The 18,021-nt window shown below is 49.6% G+C and overlaps 1 protein-coding gene across 2 annotated transcripts in view; it reads left to right on the top strand.

Annotated features, from left to right (window-relative positions):
• PIK3R3 (phosphoinositide-3-kinase regulatory subunit 3) overlaps positions 1–8,715 on the top strand; it is a 77,612-nt gene extending 68,897 nt beyond the window's left edge. For both annotated transcript variants that reach the window (XM_074545872.1, XM_074545873.1), the window contains one exon: positions 1,389–8,715. In XM_074545872.1, coding sequence (XP_074401973.1) covers positions 1,389–1,590 — 202 coding nt within the window. In that variant the 3' untranslated portion in view covers positions 1,591–8,715. The remainder of the gene's footprint in view (positions 1–1,388) is intronic.
• The last annotated feature ends 9,306 nt before the right edge of the window (positions 8,716–18,021 follow it).

Consider the following 18,021-nt stretch of genomic DNA (forward strand, 5'->3'; position numbering starts at 1 on the left):
TCAATTCATAAATCTCTACCGAAGCTCTTTATTTTGGAGAACAAAAGCCAGGCCTTGCTTAGGCCTACCCAGTGGAATGTGTTGCATGTTTGCAGGAAGATGGGCATGGTAAAAGCTTTGTCATAAAAATGTGCTTTGTATGTGCAATAACTGAAGTCCTGCAGCCTCTGCACTTCTCGCAGTAGTTAGTACAAAGATCTGAAGTATCCCAGCTTGAAGCTCTGTAGCAAGGGCCTAATTCTCCCCTATTCTTCCCTGCTAAGGGACACATGGGAAGAAGTAAAGCAAGGCTATAAAGGTGTGGCATCCTCCATTCTCATTTTCAGACATTGCCCAATTCTAGATCTTTTTCTTGTATGTGTAAGGTAATGGTGATGCTTCAGAGGATTATTTGTGAGCAGTAGCTTTGATGACATTCACACAGCCTTGCATTGATTTCTTGTATTTCACTTCATTTTATGCTGGTGTAATGAAGGTCAGAAATACTCCAACTCCATTATCTAAAAATCCTTCAAGCTTGTCCTGGAGTCCAAAATGGCTTTCACTGATTTATTTCACATGAGGTTAATTGCTTCTGAGCACAAGTCTGAGAAATGAATATATGAAGGTTTAGCACCTCAAGGTAACTGAAGACTGTAATATCTGCTGTGTTCCATGTTCTGTTCATTGCAGTCACTCAAGTGTTGGGTTCATCAGATGCTTTTGTTTGGTTGGGATCATGCTACAGGCTCAAAAAGGGGTGGCACAAAGTAACCTGTTCCTACTTGTGACTGGGATTGTAACAGGCTCCAGTACAGGGATTACATAATACCTGATCTTTCTGGCAGATACATTTTTGTAGCTGCTTTGGAATCGCTGTGCTCCGGTAGCTGCTTTGCCAAGTTAGAGGCTGTCGCTATGGCTTCAGATAATGAATCAGCTTGAACCTGCCCCATGCTTAACAGTAAAAAATGCACATGGAAGATTAGCCCCTGTGTTTCATGGAATACTTTGCAGGTCCTGATAATTTGTGGGTTTTGGTTTCTTTGCTTAGTGGAAAGGTTTCTAGGTGAGTTGAGCACAAAGTCATTGCTGACTTCGGGTGCGTGTCTTCCTGGTTCAGTTACTGACTTTTTCCCAAGGACCATTTGGACAACAATGCAGTAGGGAATTGTACTGCTGGGATGGAAGAGCTCTCTTATGTGGATTATTATGCAAGAGTGTTTAATCACATGCCCTGAAGCCCTGTTTCTTCACAGACTATATTAATCTTCTCCACTTGCATCTACTGGGTCTTCCATTATGTAATCCAGTGACTGGCTGAGATGCTGCATTAGTTAATTGTTAATAGACTTGTCATTTTGGGTTTGTCCTTTTATGTTAAACTCTCCTCTTTCCTTTCCTTGCAGAGCTGATGGAGAGGTGAAACACTGTGTGATCTACAGCACTCCAAGAGGTTATGGGTTTGCAGAACCGTACAACCTGTACAGCACACTTAAGGATTTGGTTCTTCATTACCAGCAGACATCCCTTGTCCAACACAATGATTCCCTAAATGTCAGGCTTGCCTATCCTGTCTACGCACAGATGCCCCCCTCTCTCTGCAGGTAAATTTTGGGGAGGAGGAAAGCGTTGGCTTATCTTGGATTCTTTTCTACAATTTTTATTAGAACTTGGAGGGCATTCTTTCTCCTTAGACTGCTTGTTTTGCACAAGAAGTGATTCTGTGAATGTGAATCAAAAAGAGGCCTAGCAGCAACAAGACGACAACTTGGGTGTAGGTGTCCTGGTGCTACCTTAAAAGCTCAGCTGTGCTTTTACACCGATACTTTTGTTTCCTTATGAGGGGAATAAACTCAACGCAACGCATATGAAAATACTGGAAGCAGAGCATCATTTTATGGAGATGATTTTTTGCCAGGCACCTTCAGTGGAACTTCTAATTGGATTTTGTTTTCTCTTGTTCTAGTAGACACAATTTGAAGCCTCTAGCCGAGGCACTGGTAATGTCTTTCAGTCTTAAACTCCCAACAAACTAGGGGGAAACTCTGCCACAGCAATTCTTCTCTGCTAATTTTTAGCAGCTTCACTGCGATTCAGCCGGACTTCCAAAAGAGGGCTTGTCTTGAGGTAGCGTGGAATTTGGTGAGAGAAGACCAAAGGAATTATGGGAAAGCTTCAGGTTTTTATTTAAATGGAAAAATGCTTGTAAAAGGAAAGTTGCTTTATTTTTTTGCCAACAGTAACGAAGTTTTGGTTTCAATGGCACTACAGGTCTTCGCTTAAAGGAAACATAACCAAACTGAACATGCCAAAACTTTGTTTGTTGCTAGATCGAGCACTTACAGGGGAGGTTGCATTAGCATCCGCACATACTTTCTGCACCAAAACTTGAAACAAATAAAAGGAAAAGCTAAACATTGTCTGGCTTCAAAACACTAAATTTGTCTGATCTGATGTAATTGCTCACTCTCCTCTTTCTTCACTCCCTCTCCCTCCTGTTCCTCAGCTTGGGATTCTGTTTCCAGAGTTTTAATGATACTGTGCTTCAGAATGTAAACCAGAATGAAGCTTGCACTGACCTGCTGCAGGTCTCTTGCTGAACAGTGACAGACTCTTGTAACACTTGATTTTGGTACAGAAGGGTCGGTGTAATCAAATGCTCCTGGATGGCTTATTGTACCCAGTTCTTTGGTGAGGTATAGTTACTCCCAGTTGAAAGAAGTGAGCATGCTAATCCTAGATCTCCTCTGATTTGTTCTTTGTGGGCTGGGTTCTGAACTCTCACACCACTGCAGCCAAGCAAGATTTTACTCTGGTATAATCTAAATTCCCTTGTAGTTATTTTAGACATGATGCAAAACACAGGAAGGGATGAGAGCCATACTCCTCAGTTACTGGATGCCTGGTACCATCCTTTGGCAAGGGCTGCTGTCAAATACTGGAGCGGGTAGTCCTGGGCTTCATCAACTACAGCAATCATCAAATAAATCCCCTCCCTGGAAAGTGTACAAAGCAGCTTATTTCCATTCCTTAAGCTTCTAAAATGAAAAAGAGCTAAGTTTGGCAAACTGAACCACTTGGCATCAAAGCACAACTGGCAAAGTAATTGTTCAGCATGCAACCTTGAAAGTTACTTTTGTTCCCATTACTGGAAGCGTTTCCCTTGCAATGCACCCATTGTGCAGGACAGGAAGCAGACAGTCATGCAGGTCTGAGAATGCTGGAGACCCGTTTCTGACCCTGGGGCTGATTTCCTGTTCCAATGGCTTTTTTCTGTAATGCCTGGGCAGTAATGCCAGGCTTGTTGATGTATATTGTTTACACTAGAAGTATTATTTCACTGAATGTCTTGAATTCACAAGTAGGGAAGTGACAAGGCTGGAGCACTGACAGCCATTGCAGGAAGGGTAGTCTGGTTGCCTGGCATGCCATGACATTTTTTATTTTGCACTAATGACCCTGACGCATCCCAGATACTTCCTAATTGGCCAGAGTGCAATCTTCAGGCAAGGAATTCTGTAGGTGCCACTTTTCTCATTTAAATAATACCCTACAAGGCTTAACCAAATCTCAAAACTGTGTGAGAGAAGAATAAAATTCACATAAGCTGCTATGTCAAAATGAACCACATCTGTTTGTGTGTCCCTTCTACTTCCCCAGGAAAAATGAGACACAGCCCTTGCTGTTAGTGGAAATCTTGAATGGTTTCCTCAGTGGTCTGTGGACATGGAATTTTTTCTTGGCTAATTTGCAGTTCTAATCTGGTAGCTGTACAGCTGCCATTCTTACACCTCTCAGGCATCTAGCATTCCCTTAATGCTGGGCTGAGACCAAAAGCTCAATGAAAGAAATCAGTTCAAAGGCACAAATGATAGCCAGGTGCCTGATGCCTGCAGAAGAACCTGTGTGGGAGGAGTGTCTGATTTTTCCCTGCCCTTGTGATCTCTCTGCACTCTCTTCCTGGCAGTGTTAACATTTGAGGCTGATGAGACCCATATTTCTGATCCCTGCTTTTGTAACAGAGGTAACCTGGCCAAAGTGTTTCACATCTGCCCCAATTTCAGGTCTGCCCCAATTTCAGGTAGGGCTCAGATTTGTTTTAAACAGGCACAGCTCTACTTCCAGGCTCATAAATCCTGGCACACCCTCGCAGTCCTGACAGCAGCAGGATAGCAGAGCAGGGCTGTCTGAAGTCTCCCTGTGGTGGAATCTGATTGATCCTGTGAGGTCTGGTCCAGGCTCCAGCCCTGGCTCTGCCAAGGTAAATACAGTGTAATTCCATTAGCATCTGTGAAGGTAGCTTGGCTTTATCGTGGTGTGAGTGAGTTGGGACTCTTGGCCCTTTGCTCCCCGAGCTCTTTTTGCCGATCACAGGTGATGTATTTGCTGTGAATGATGGAGCCAGGGCCAATAAGCCATCCTGAAGTGTTCTTTGAAGTTGTGCTTTGCCCAGACTTTCAGAGCAGGGCTATGGCAGACCAAGCCTGCTTTCCTTGTACTGGCTCCATTATTCTGAGCAGTCTCCTGAGGCTGTTTTGCCACTGTCTCTCCCTGTGTGTGGTTTAGGCACCTGAAGTTACTGCCACAGTTCCCCATTGACTTACACATGCTATTGCACAGATTCTTTCTGCAACTATTTTGCACTCATAGAAAAAATGAAAATTGTTATAAAACCAACAGACACGTGTAGCTGGTGTGATCTATGGGGCAAGGGCTTGGTCCTGCACCTCTCATTGTGCTTGGCCTAGTTCTGTTTGCTCAGTAGCATTAGACCTGTGAGAGAACCCACAGCTTCCAGGAGCTGCTCTGCACTTGCATGACTGAGAAATCAGAAATGGGCCTGTGAGGTGCAGGATTACACCCCGGGATGAAAAGCAGCTGTTAAGCCTGAAACAAATACAGGAAATGTGAACAAAGAGGCAAAACAAAGAAACTCAAGTTCTTTTAAAACAGTAAGATGTGAGAAGGTTTTAATTTTAAGAGTCAGAACATCAGGAGGAAAGGGGGAAGTAGCCTCACTGTCGTAGCAGCCATCTGGTACCAGGCTGCAGTTAAAGGAACATTGATCTCACTGACCCATGTTGTATTAAATATATATGTAGAGTTGAATAAATAACTTTTGCACAGTGTTAAATGGGGGAGGGGGGTGGGGATGTTGAAACTCGAATATGCACAGTTTCTTCTAATCTGTTTTGAAGTATATTTGCAGGGAATTAGGGGTGTTTCAGTATTTTGTGTTGGTATGGATGGAAATCAGGATCTGCTTCCACAGTTGCCATTGGCCCCATTGTATCAGCCACGAGTGCCATGTTTTTGAAGTTAGTACCTTATAAATCTTTTCCCATTAGTTTGTCTGTTAATTACAAGTAATCTGGGCATGGGAAGAGCCAACCTAGAAACAAGAAGGATATCCCAACAGATGCTTCACTAGTGTGTGAAGCAGTAATGTGCAATTGCCACCTTCTGATACTGGAGTGCTTTAGTTTTGGGGGTTTTTATTTCATTCCCATCAGCAGTGAAGTGAGTTGCTGCTTTGCACCATTGGTAGTTGCAATCTAGAGTTATATCCAGTATAGCCCTTTGTCTTATGCCAAAAATAAAATGCTCTTTCCACACTCATCTCTCTCTTGAGGTGGCAGATGTTCAAGAAGTTTTCCATTTAATGTGATGGGCCTGATTCTTTTCTTGCTGACACTAGTGTTAGCAAGACTTCCACAACCAAAAGCCATTCCCAGGAAAAAAAACTTGCATTTAATCACAGCTGAATTCTAGTCACAGCAGGGCAAACATCAAAGTTTTTCCCTTGCAAAGCCAGGCAACTGTGATGGGACTGTGGAAATGAATGTTGACACTTAGTGCTGTTTTGGGGAGGACAGGAGAAGGATGAGGATCTTGGTTGCCCCAAATCCTGGGCTCTCTGCAGGCTTAGGTGGCACCATGTCTGTAACTGAACGCTGTGGCTGTTTAAAACAGCAGAATTGCTATAGGAGTGTCACACTTTAAGTTTGGGAAAGCCCCTTATTTGGTACTTGAACAATCTCGCTTCTGTTTTTGAATGTCTGTTTATTTTTTTATTTTTTGTTACACTAACAGGGAATAAAAATCTGAAATGTTAGTGAGTCTTGTATGCTTGCTGCATTGTGCAGACATGAAACAGGTACTGCTTGTGGATCAGGAGGGGTAAGAGACAGACAGGTTCAAAATGCAGTTTTACAAAGCACTATGATGGGTTTGGGGTTGTTTTGTTTAGACCATGTTTAAAATCAATTTTCCTTAGGTGTAGTTTCCTTATGGTTGATTTGCAATCTCTGCTTTTGCAATAGCAGAATCAAAATTACATTCCCGAAGAACAAAAATGCTGTGAAGGGAGGGGGTCAGGCTTGCTCAAATTCAGCATCCAAAGCAAATAGCTTTAGTGGAAAGGAAGGATCAGCAACCTAAAGCATCCCTCTGGTTGTAGTTTGAAGCAGGAGACAGACCATGAACCAGAAACCTCTGCCTGGCACCATGAAATAAGAGGAGATGCCAGAGCAGACCCTTCCCTTTGGAATAACCAGCTGTAATCTCCTTAAATGCACATGCAGGAGAGGTTTAGGGAATTGGTGCAAGTCCTTGAGGAGCTGCTGCCCTTTCTGCATGGGAAGGGAGCTTGCACTGCTGATCCCTTGTTTCCCTTGGCACTGGGAGAAGGGAAGGAGCAGCCCAAAGAAGCGCTGGCTGTTCCTCGGAGGCTGGGCCAGCTCAGCCCTGCGTGAGCAGCAGCTTTGGACGGGGTTACGTGAAGTTTGGCCAACATTTTTGTGAATCTTGCATTCTGTGGGCAGAAATACTTTCCACCGAATGGGGGGGAAAAAGAAAATCTCTCTTGAAATCTTTTTAGTTCCTTCCTGTTTGTTCAAAGGGGCAGATTGGGAGCTTTAGCTTGTTAACTGTTTAGATGATGACAGTGCTTGAAGTGCTGGTCTTTGGGGCTGGCTCCATACAATTCATGCAGAATTTGCATTTTTTAAATTGCTATTGGCATAGACTCACCTTATTTTATGACTAGACTGGCCATTTGTTCTAAAGTTTGCCTTCAAAAAATGTAATATGAGCTTCAGAGGCAAGGAAAAAAAAAGTGAGATGGACCCTTTTTGGTAGAAAAAACCCCACTTCAATGATCAAGCTGTATTAGAAAAAGCAGCTTTAATTTGGTACCCCCTCCACCACCTTCCCTTGGGATTGCTTCTGTGAGATTGGCATTGGCAATGAGGGGAGGGACATTCCCTGTGTCCAGCAGCACTGCTGCCATGCACTCTCTAAGTGCTTGTAGCAAGAGGCTCGGGATCGTTTGGAGAAAGTTCCTGCATCCAAAGACAAAAGAGAAGGTCTCTAAGGGTGACTGTCACCCCCAGCAGGGCTTGCAGGATGCTGGGCCAGCCCTGAGCTGCCCCAGGTCTGTGCTGGCTGCAAGGGGGGCTCACGTTCAGTCAGCTGGGTCAGGGTTTGAATCTGTTTTGTTTTCGTGAGTGACTTCTACATCCTGCAAAGATCTGTTTGATGAAAACCTGTTAATTTTGTATATCTGGCTGTTTATTGCACCATGGGATTGTAATGGTCTGCATCATCCGTGTGTGTGTGTGCGCGTGCGTGTGTGTGTATATGTACTGTATGTATATAGATATATGTAAAATATATTCACGTACACATTTATATGCATTAGCTGTAAGTGGCACTGCCCCTTAAAAACAAAACAAAACTCACTGTTAGCACATTCTGCCACGTGTTTAGGCAGAATCGGGTTGGTTTCTTGTCAAACGAAAAGGAGTTTATTGTATTCATCTTGCATATGTGCTTCTGAAATGCTGAACTCTGGATTTCCTCGGGGGGGTTGCTACTATATTTGTAAACAGAGTTGATTTGGGGTGTTATTTACTCTGGGACAAAGCATTCAACCGTGTCCCAGGCAAAGGCTTAGCGAAAGAAACCCCTCTTGCTCTCGTGTGAGATGCAGTGATTGTTTGCACGTTGCAGTGGCCCCTCAGTGCCCCCTGTCCAGAGCTGATGTGCAATGGGTGGTGTTGGTGCGTGTCCCTTTGTGAGTGGACTCTTTGTACAAGGTGTGGTTCAATGTAAAGCATGAGTGGGTGTTTGATCTTGTGTCGAGGGCTGAAATAACAGCACACTCCTTTGTACAACCTTTGCATCAATGTTTCTGCTTTTCTTTGACTTCTTTTTTTCTTTAAGGGAAACTGCATCTGTTAAGAACCTGCTTCTCCAGAAGCTATTGAATTATTTTGTTTTCCAGATGAATTCCAGCATGTAACTTTGGTACTCTTGTTTGTTATTTGTGTAAAATCTGTTCTTCTGTCGTTTATGGTGTAGTCGGGGAGGGGGGTGGGGGGGAAGAAAAGAAATAAAAAAGGAATTCATGTAGTTTAACTTTTAAAGAAAAGAAACAAACTGCTTCATAAGGAAACCAAGTGTATGTTAGTGTTTTCTGACAAGTCATCCTGTAGTTTCTAGCTCAGTAATGCAACACTGTACTTGTCACCGGGTGTGTTACAATTTTGCTGTACTTTCTTTTACTAGATGGTTGGGCTTTTAAATCCCAGACACTAAGCATCCTGGGCCTACTTGCTCTAGATCAAAAAAAAATGCAATAAAAAAAAATTGCAATAAAGCACATTGACATGTAATGTTTTAGAAGGATGTACTGACAGCTGTTTCTAATAAATTCCGAACTGCAGCGTGGTTGGGCTGCCTTGGTGTAGCTGTGTCTGTCTCCCAGCCGAGGCCATGGGCATCATCTTGAACAGAAGCTTTAAAAAAAAAAAAAAGACTTGAAGAGATCTGATTTCCTCTAGGCTGGAGAGAAAGCCCCTCCTGGGGCTGGGACGAGGGAGGAATTCACGTAGCACACGCGCGCTCCTTAATGGAGCCTTCCCTGCGCTCCTTCCGCGGCCTCTTCCGAGGGAGCAGCAGCCATCAGCAGTGTTCTGCACGGCTCTCTGCCTCCCCTGCCAGCAGGGAAAACCAGCTTTGGTGATGCCACTCGTGCTGCTGGGGGGAGAGGAGGGCATGCACCACTCGAGCTGACCTGGGAAAGACATGGCTCAGCTGCATCCACTCACCTGGGTTTTGCAGGAGTTTGGGAAATCACTCTTTGCTTTCCCAATTCCTTCATGAGCACCAGGCATTGGAACCACTGAAAATCAGTGAGTTTGGGGGTGGTGTTGCTGGTCCTCTTTCATTACAAACACAGGTAATGGCAGGAGGGCAAACCTGGGGGGATGTAGTGCCCCTTAAATTGGCAGTCAGATGGGATAACACCCGAGCATCCTCAGAAATTTAGGGGCAGTGGCTGTGGCTGTGTGTGGCTCGGGGTTTTTGCAGCCCCATGAGTTGACCTTTTTGCAGACTAATGAGCAACATTTTTCCAACCTCCTGAATCAACCTTTTTTTTTTAAAAAATTCTGCATCAGCATTTTTCACAGGGCCATGTAAGCCTTTTCAGCTGCTGAGTCAGCATTCCCTCCATCTCCCGCACCAGAGGCCCCTCCACCAGTGGGCATAAAAGCCCCTGATCATGGTGCAGGGCACTGGGAGCACCCACATGGTGAGTTGATGGGCTCACTCAGTCATCTGCCATTATACCCAGCAAGGAGCTCACCCCCTATTGCAGCACCTCGGGGTGCTCCCTGCTGTCCTGCCCACAGCACTGGAGGGATGCAGCCCCTTGGAAACATCACCTGGAACAGCAGCAGCCACGTGGTACCCAAGGGATGAGCCATGGGCTCTGTGGGCCAGCATTCACTGCATTGGCACCCCCAGGCAAGAGGACAGCAATGGGGAAACAGCAAGGAACTGCACGATGCTCCAGGGGCCTGGCTCTTTTTTATTATTATTATTTAATTTATTTCTTTTTAATAAGGGCTAATGAGGCAGAATTGCAGGAAAGATGTAAGTCACTAATTGGCGAATGGATTTTCAGGGCTTTGCCAGGCTGCCCGTTGTGTTATGAAAACATCACAGCCAGAGCCGGCGTAGGAAATTTCCAAGCGGCCCTGCTGACTGGATGGAAAGAAAAACACCTCCCAGCTCAGATGTCTTCTCAGAGAAAGGGCAGATCCCGAGGATTTTTCCATCCTCAGCAGTTCCACAGAGCTTCCTGCAAGCCCCTGGGTCCCCGCCACTCACACACAGGACCCTTCCCAGGGCAGGCAGTGCCTTGGCACCCCCAGGCGTGGCACCACAGGGCAGGGCTGCAGGATGGGTGGAGGGACAGAAGTCCCCAGGCTGCTTTCATAGGATTTCTCTTTCCCCCCATGAAGGAACCCACTGTAGTGGGAGATTCATGTGAGGATCTTGCCCATGGGGAAAAAAATCTGTCAGGAAAAACCCAAACACCTCCAAAAGCCCATCCTCCCCCAGCCATAATGCCTTGAAGTAAGGGATCAGGGTTTGGTTTGAAACCTGGGGCTTGCTGCAGCAACCAAGCTGCTCCACTTTTCCTCCTTGGTTTCATCTCTCAAAACAGACTTATTTTAGTCTAAGAGTTTAGTTTAACAGACACTGTGTTGCTGGGCAGCAGGAGCAACACAACCACAGCCATGGCTCCGAGTACCACAGTCATCAGTAAAGGGCAGGGTGGTGAGTGTGCAGCCCAAAATCCATGAGGGATGTGGTTCTTTGTGCCCTCCATCCCACTGCAACATGCACAGCAGGAATGTGGGATCCATCAGGTGCCTCTGCCATGAATGAAGCGCCTGAACCTGGAAATGCAACTGGGGCAGCTGCTTCTCACACCAGTCCCACTGGGTTTGGGGTGAATGTGAAGGTAACCAAAATAAAGAGAGCTGCCTGAATCCCACAGTTCATCCCTGTGAGACATGAGATGCAGCATTTCCCTCCTTGGAGCATCAAGTCCAAGCTTGGAGCAGCACTCAGCAGTTTTCAAATGAGCTGCTGGATTAGGGTTGGCCAGAGACCCAGAATCCCCATTTCATGGGCAATCTCATCCTCTTGCTTGTCAGGCTTCATCCAAATTGGAACAAAAAATGGTCATGCACAAAATTTGACTCTGGAAAATACTTTCAAGAGGGGGAAAAAACATCCCACACTGATTTTTATTGAGCTGGCACAGTTCCACACCAGCATTAGCCTTTCTATATCAATGCTATCCATGAGCCCAGAAGGGTTGGAAGGACAGAGGCTTCACTCTGACCAACATAATCCACTTTCCTGTCTACTATTTTCTCCACATTTCATCTTGAGTGTTATTTTCACCAGATCTGTTCTTTCTGATGGCAAATCTTTCTTGCCGAGATGTAATTGACTTTGAAGAGAAGGGAGGGGTAGGGGACAAAATGCCAGGGCACCCTCTGCATGGTGTCTCTGTGCTCCCTGGGCAGAAGGTGTGCTGGAGGAAGAAGAAAAGGCTGCAGAGCAGCAGCCTGGGTTGCTGCCCACTCTCCTGCCTTCAAACCCATCCTTGGTGGTGGTGGTGGCTCCTGGGAAACACCTTGGCCTCCTCTGCCCAGTCACTGGCGTGTTTCAGGGCAAAACCCAGTGTGGGTTCCAGCTCTCCTGTGCACAGCCACCTGCCCCAAGCCCTTCCCTTCCTTGGCCCCACCAGACCCAAGAAATCCCCCCCAGATGAGGGGCAAAGCCTTGACCTCTCCCTTGGAGCAGGAGGAGGCAGCTCCTCACAGGCAGCTGGCTCAGCCTCCCAGCCCTGATGCAAACTGGAGCAACTCAGGGTCTGAGAAGAGGGATAAGGAGCAGGAAGAGGAGCATGAGCTGTCACAAGGCCTCGGGGTCAAGCAGAGGCATGGCCCATGGTGGAGCATCTTCAGGCAGACTAGGATGGGTGCCAGAAGGGCAGGGGCCAGGGTGTGCCCCTGCATCCCAAAAAATGTCCCTGTGCTCCTGCATGGGCTTCTGAGCAGGATCCCAGCCTTCCCAGGAGAGGCACTCAATAGTCACAAGCCTGGTGTCTGCAGCCTTTCCCAAATTTGCCTTTGCTGACACTTCCAAGGGAAGGGGCAGGATGGGTGCACTGAGAGCAGGGCCAGCCGCCCTGGGCAGGTGCTGGGCACGCTCCCGCCGCCGCCCCGCCAAAGGAAACACAAACATCCTCCCCAAAGAAAGCGCTGTTCATGGGCAGCACAAGTTCCCGTTTTTGCACAGGGCAGGTCTGTTCTGGCAGCTTTCACCACAGTGCCGGCCTGAGCCGGGGCTGGGCTGAGCCAGAGCCGCCCTTCCTGCCCCACGGAAACCGGGAACAGCGACCACCTCCGGCACCTGGGCAGGGCTTGGGCTGCCCTGAGGGGAGAAATCCGAGCTACAGGGGCTGAGTCAGCCTCAGAGCCCCTCCTGCACTTGGGATGTGGCTTTTGGGGATGTAGGACCCTGGAGGTTGGAGACCTAGAGGATGTGGGACTTTGCCTCTCCTTACTTCTGGCAAGGGGAATGGTGGCCAAACCCAACTGTCCCAGCACTGCAGGCAGAGGTGGTGAGGCCCCATAACCTGGAAGGAGCTGTGGAAGGGAAATTCCATTGTCATGTAATGGTGTGGTTCAACACCAAGCCAGGACAACAAACAGAGGTTATTAAAAAAAAAATTTTTTAAAAAAAGGGAAATGTTAATTTGGCCTAAAGTTTGTGAAGACCTGAGCAGAAAGCAGGATTCAGGGTGGAAGAAGGGGTGAGAAGGAGTGCAAGGGCACTTGGATGCACATCACTCATGGAATAAATAGCTCCAGGTGTTTTATACCTGCCCTCAGTGTTGGGTGGGGAGAGGAGCAGCCAGGGCTCCTCCTCCTGCTCCTCTGCCCCCATCAAAGCACTGCTGCTGCAGTGTCCCTGGAACCAGCACCTGCACAGCCTCACCTGCCCCATCACACCTGCCCAGCTTCACCTGCCCAGCTTCACCTGCCCATCTCACCTGCCCATCTCACCTGCCCATCACACCTGCCCATCTCACCTGCCCCATCACACCTGCCCCGGCCCCGGTGGGAGCGAAGTCCGCAGAAGAAGGAAAAGAGAGGCTGAGGCCTCAGGAACAAAGCAGCCTTTCACAGCAGCGGCTTGGCCAGGGGAACCAGGGAATGTTCCTGTCCAAGGGCTCCCAAACGGCTCCCAGCTTTGATCCTGGGCACAGGGCGGGTTGTTGGCGTTTTTCCTTTCCTGCTTTGTGTTGCTCTTTAATTTTTTTCCTTCCTACTTCATGGTGTAATTTTTGTGTATGTCTATGATTTCGAAGGGAATTTTCTTGCCCCTCTGGGAAGAGAAACCTTCTGCTGGGAGCAAGATGCACATTCTGCACAGCCCTTTCACCTTTGTCCTGAGGGAGAAAAATCCCCCCTCCAGGATTCATTGGAGGCACAAGTGTTCATCGCCATCATTTTCATTTCAGATGTTGTTTCTGAATATGTCTGATAAGCCCCAGCCTCACTCAGGATGGGAAGCTGAACCGGCTCCACAGCTCTGCACCTTCCTCCCAAACCACATCCCTTCCAGGGGATTCAGTGGTTTGCATGCTCAGGTGGCCTTTCAGACTCCCCAGGTGACAGGGACAGCAGCCCCCAAACGTGCTGCCTTCCAACCAGTTCCTCTGCCACCTGTCTAAAGCTGCTCCCCACCCCAAATGCCCCAGCCCACCCACCCAGGGCTCTCCCTCCTGCAGCCCAGGGAATGGTTCCCCACACAGTGTGGGCCACACCTGACACCCCTGGCAGAGCCTCCCCTGCCCACTGCCCACATCCCAAATATTTTTAGGTAGTTGGAAACATGCCTTTGCTGCTGCCAGCCTTCCTTCCATGCAGGGCCTGGAGGAGACAGATGGGATGGAGAAATTGAGTCAGCCCTGAGAGGTCACTGTGGCAGCCAAGGGAATAAAACCATCCCCCTCCTCTTCCTCCTTCTTCCCTTGCTCCTCATCTTTCTCCTCCTGCTCCCAGCACCGCCTCCTGACGGATGTTGCCTTTGGAGCAGCCCTGGCAGCCCAGCTGCCGAAGGAACGCTGTGGTGAGCCCTGCCTGGAATCCATCACTGTCTGTGCACAGGGACGCCAGCCAGACCCTGCTCCTGCCGGCTGCTGGCAGCCCCGGCCTTCCAGGGGAGCACCTGCGGGTGCCCCAATTCCCAGCACTGGAATTCAGCTGGAGAACAGCAGCAGGGGCTGGGAAAGGGGAGCAGCTGCCCCACTGGAGCCCCAGACCAGCCCATGCTGGGGGAACGGTGCTTTTCTGCTGTGCCAAGGTTTGGGCTGGTATCTCCACAGTGGGGAGGTGCCATGGGGGCTGTCCCTTGCCAGCCTACAGGGCTGCCAGTGCCACTGGGCCTTTCCTGGCTCTGCACTGCATTCCCAGATGCTCAGGAACATCCCTGCAGCCCTCCCCATGAGGGCTCTTTCATTCAATGAATGAGCAACATTCAACACTCTTTGGGGTTCATCCGCCTCTCTTTGAGCAGCAAATTCCCCCTCCTGCAAACAGACCCCAAAGGAGCAACATCCCTCAGTTCCCATGGGTGCAGCACCTGCCCAGAATGTCCCTGGTGTCCCTTCTTTGTGTTATCTGCACCTGCTGGAGCTCCACCAACACGTGGCCACAGCACCCTCAGATCTGCAGCAGTGCTGGTGGAGCTCCAGCTGGCTCCCCTGAGAGCAGGAGCTGGAGAAGGATGGAGTGCACTGCCCTGAATTTGGGATGTGCCTGCACACACACGTGCATGTCCTTACCCCAAGCAGGCTGGAAGGAAAAGGAATTCCAGCCCAACTCCAAATGCACTCTTACAGCAGCTCAAGCTGCCAAACCCCAAAGACCCCCAAAAATTCAAATTTGGTCTCCAAATCAACGGATCTGATCCCGTCCCAGTGCCAGCACCTGCTCCTCCAGCTAAGGACGGGGAAGCAGGGCTGGAGTGTGTGTGTCCCACCAGCAGGAGGGCTTTTCCTGCCTGCTGGGTCAGGAGTTCAACATAAACCAGGTGGGCTCATGGCACTGCTGCATGGGCAGCACTGGCCTGACTCCCACAGAGATTTCCTGGGGGAAAGTGGGGCCTTCATCCAGCTGCAAAACAGATGTGGGGCTGCCCATGCACCATAATGCAGGCAGGGCAGGGCTCAGCTGCTCCCCAGCATTGCTCCAGCACATTCCCTTGGATCTGGCTCCCCAAACAGGGGACAGCAGCCACAGCCCCACAGGTTTCTGCTGGATGTTGTTGCATCCAGGGTTTTTTCCCATCCAAGGTTTGGGAAAGAGGCAAGGAGGTGAATGCTCCTCCTTGCCCAAAGTCCTTCATGGCTGAAAGACCAGGAAAGTAAGCACATGGAAATGCCAGGAATGGGGGGACAGGAAGGGACACTCTAAATTCTCTAAATATGCTCATGTTCTAACAGTGAGAGGGAATGTGGGCAGGGCTGGGGAGCAGCACAGTCCCCCTGTCCCACAGGAGCATCCCCCCTGCTCTGGGAATGTGCACCCCTGAGCACCCCATGGACAAACCAACAGCACCTGCAGGATTAAGGAGCACCCTCATTAATGACAGCTCCAGAATTAACGAGCTGGCTCCACCACCCACTCAAGTTCTAAAACATCAGGAGAGGGTGGGAGGGAGGCAACAGGAGCCAGTTACTTTTAAGATCACTGGTGAGCAATCCAGCAGGAAAGTGGCTGGGGTGTCACACCAGCGACCTGGGGCTTGAAATCTTTAAAATATTTTTCATTTTACATTTTAATCTTCTCCTTTTCACTTCCAGCAAAACAACCATGGCTGTCAGGGGATGAGAGGATGAGCACAGGAATTGTTTACTGGGGAATGCCACCTTCAGCTGCAGTGACCTGGGAGGGCAGCACCTTTCCCAGAGACCTTCTCCTGCAGGATTAATAGGGGTGCCCAGAGCAAAGCCCAGAGTTACTCACACAGCACTGAGACCCCATGTCCTCGCTGCCAGCAGTAGAAATGGCTCAGTCATGTGCTCTCAGGGAACCCAAAGGAAAATCCTTCAGGATGCTGCCCCACTGTGTTGCTCACAGAGCCCCCCAGAAGCTGTTTTGGGGCAAATCCAGCCTTTCAGGAAAGCAGAAGAGCTACTGACCAGAGAAGGGTTTGCAGCCATAGGTTTAGCTCATCCCTTCCCGATGGCACCCAGTGCCCTTGCAAGGGGGCAAACCAGAAAGAGTTATTGGTATGTCTGTATTAGAAACAGAAAAAGATGCTAAACCAGCAGCTGTGGTGCAACTCCATCTTCCAAGGCCCTGAAGGACCATGGATCTCAATGAAGCTGCGATGTGTTAAATCCTCCTGACCCTCTGCCTTGGGTGAGCACCAGGGATGCTCCAGGTGAGATCCGGGGCAGGAGGGAGCTCTCCCAGCCTGACCCACCGAGTTCAGCCCCAGCCCTGCACAGGCAAGAGGAGGAGTCCCCAGGGCATCCAGGCCATGGGAGAGCATCCCAGAGCCAGAGGGATTCCCGGCCCGGGGCATCACCCTGGCCCCCACCTGGCACAGCTCAGCACCGGCAGGACGGTGCCCCCTGGCCCTCCTCGCTGTGCTGTGACCCCTTGTGGGTGTCGCCCTCCCTCGCCCAGGATCAGCGTCGTGAGGCGGCTCAGGGGATGCTCACGGGGATGCTCACGGGGACGCTCCGTGCCCGCGCTCACGGGAGCCGGCGGGGGAGCCCCGTGACGCGGGCCCGGCTCCGGGATTAGCGGGCAGACGGACGTGACTGCGAGGCGGTCGCCTGGCGCTAATTAAAGAAGGGATATATTTAGGCACCCGGTTATCCCCTGCATTGCGCTTATTTTTAGCTGCCAGTCTGCCAGGCTGGGGTGGCACATGGGAAGGGCACGGATGCCAGGCAGGTTGGATCCGGCCCCAGCAGCAGCAAGGAGGTCACAGCCGCATGTCCTGGCCAGCACCGAGCCCTGGCGGGGAGAAACCTCTCTCCAAACTGACTGCAAAGGAAGAGAAAGCTTTACTTTTCCCCCAGAAAGGCAGGAAAATGGGTTTCAGGAGCATCCCTGCTCAGTCCTTGCCCCAGATCCATCCAGCCTTTGCCACCACACACACCCCCACATCCAGGAGGTGGAAATTGCCCTTTTTGGAATCATCCAGCAAAAAGCACAGCTGTGCCCAGGACAGAGGCAGCTCCCTCATTCCCAGAGATCCATCCCTCTGCAGTGGCACTGGGCTGACAGCAATGCCACTGGTTCCCGTACCTTCTTTCTCTCCCATCCTGCCCTCAGCACAGCCAGAGTGTGTCCTTGGCACATGGCTGAGCACCCCATCCACATGGGCCACCAGCAGGTGTGGAGCTTCCCTGGGTCTTGAGTACCCTGAAAAGAGCAGAGAAACAGCAGGAAGGACAGTGCCCAGCATCCCTGCATCCCTCCTGGGCCAGCACAGCCCTTTGGTGCCATCCATTTCCTCCTTTGCTTCATCCACACAAGCACTCTGGGGTTTAATTTTTGGGGTTAGGGGCTTTTTCCCCCTTTCCAGAGTGAAATATTGATCAGGTCCCTGCTACCCTCCCGCTCCCCACCCCACCACACCCCCTGGCTGCCCTGCTTCCCTCATGGAGTGGAGGGTGGGGTGTGGGAGAAAATCAAAATAATGGGATAATAAATGACCCAGGGAGCTGAAACCCAGCCGAAAGCCAGGCTGCTCTGGCAGGCTTGTGAGGAGGCTTCCCAGCAGGGAAGGTTTGGTCTGAGGGTATTTTTGGAGCTGAACAGCATCCAGGGGTGGCCAAATTTCTTCTCAGGTGACCCATCAGATAAAGCCTCTCCCAAAACAGGCAGGCTGGGAAGTTTGAACTCAACAAATCTGAGATGGAAAAAAAAACCCCACCCCAATTTCTTTACTTATTTAAATCCTTTGGCTCCAGGAGCAGGGGTCCTGCACCCTCCAGTGTGAGGAGCGTGGCCAGGGCTGTGTGAGGCTGTGAGCTGCCATCACCTGGGCTGCAGCTCGCCCTGGCTCCCTCCCTGCTGCCCATCAGAATTAGGCGCCCGTTTGAGCAGGTTTACGATAATCATCAAATAACTCGTT

Source organism: Zonotrichia albicollis, chromosome 8 (genome assembly GCF_047830755.1).
Source record: "Zonotrichia albicollis isolate bZonAlb1 chromosome 8, bZonAlb1.hap1, whole genome shotgun sequence".
Taxonomy (NCBI): domain Eukaryota; kingdom Metazoa; phylum Chordata; class Aves; order Passeriformes; family Passerellidae; genus Zonotrichia; species Zonotrichia albicollis.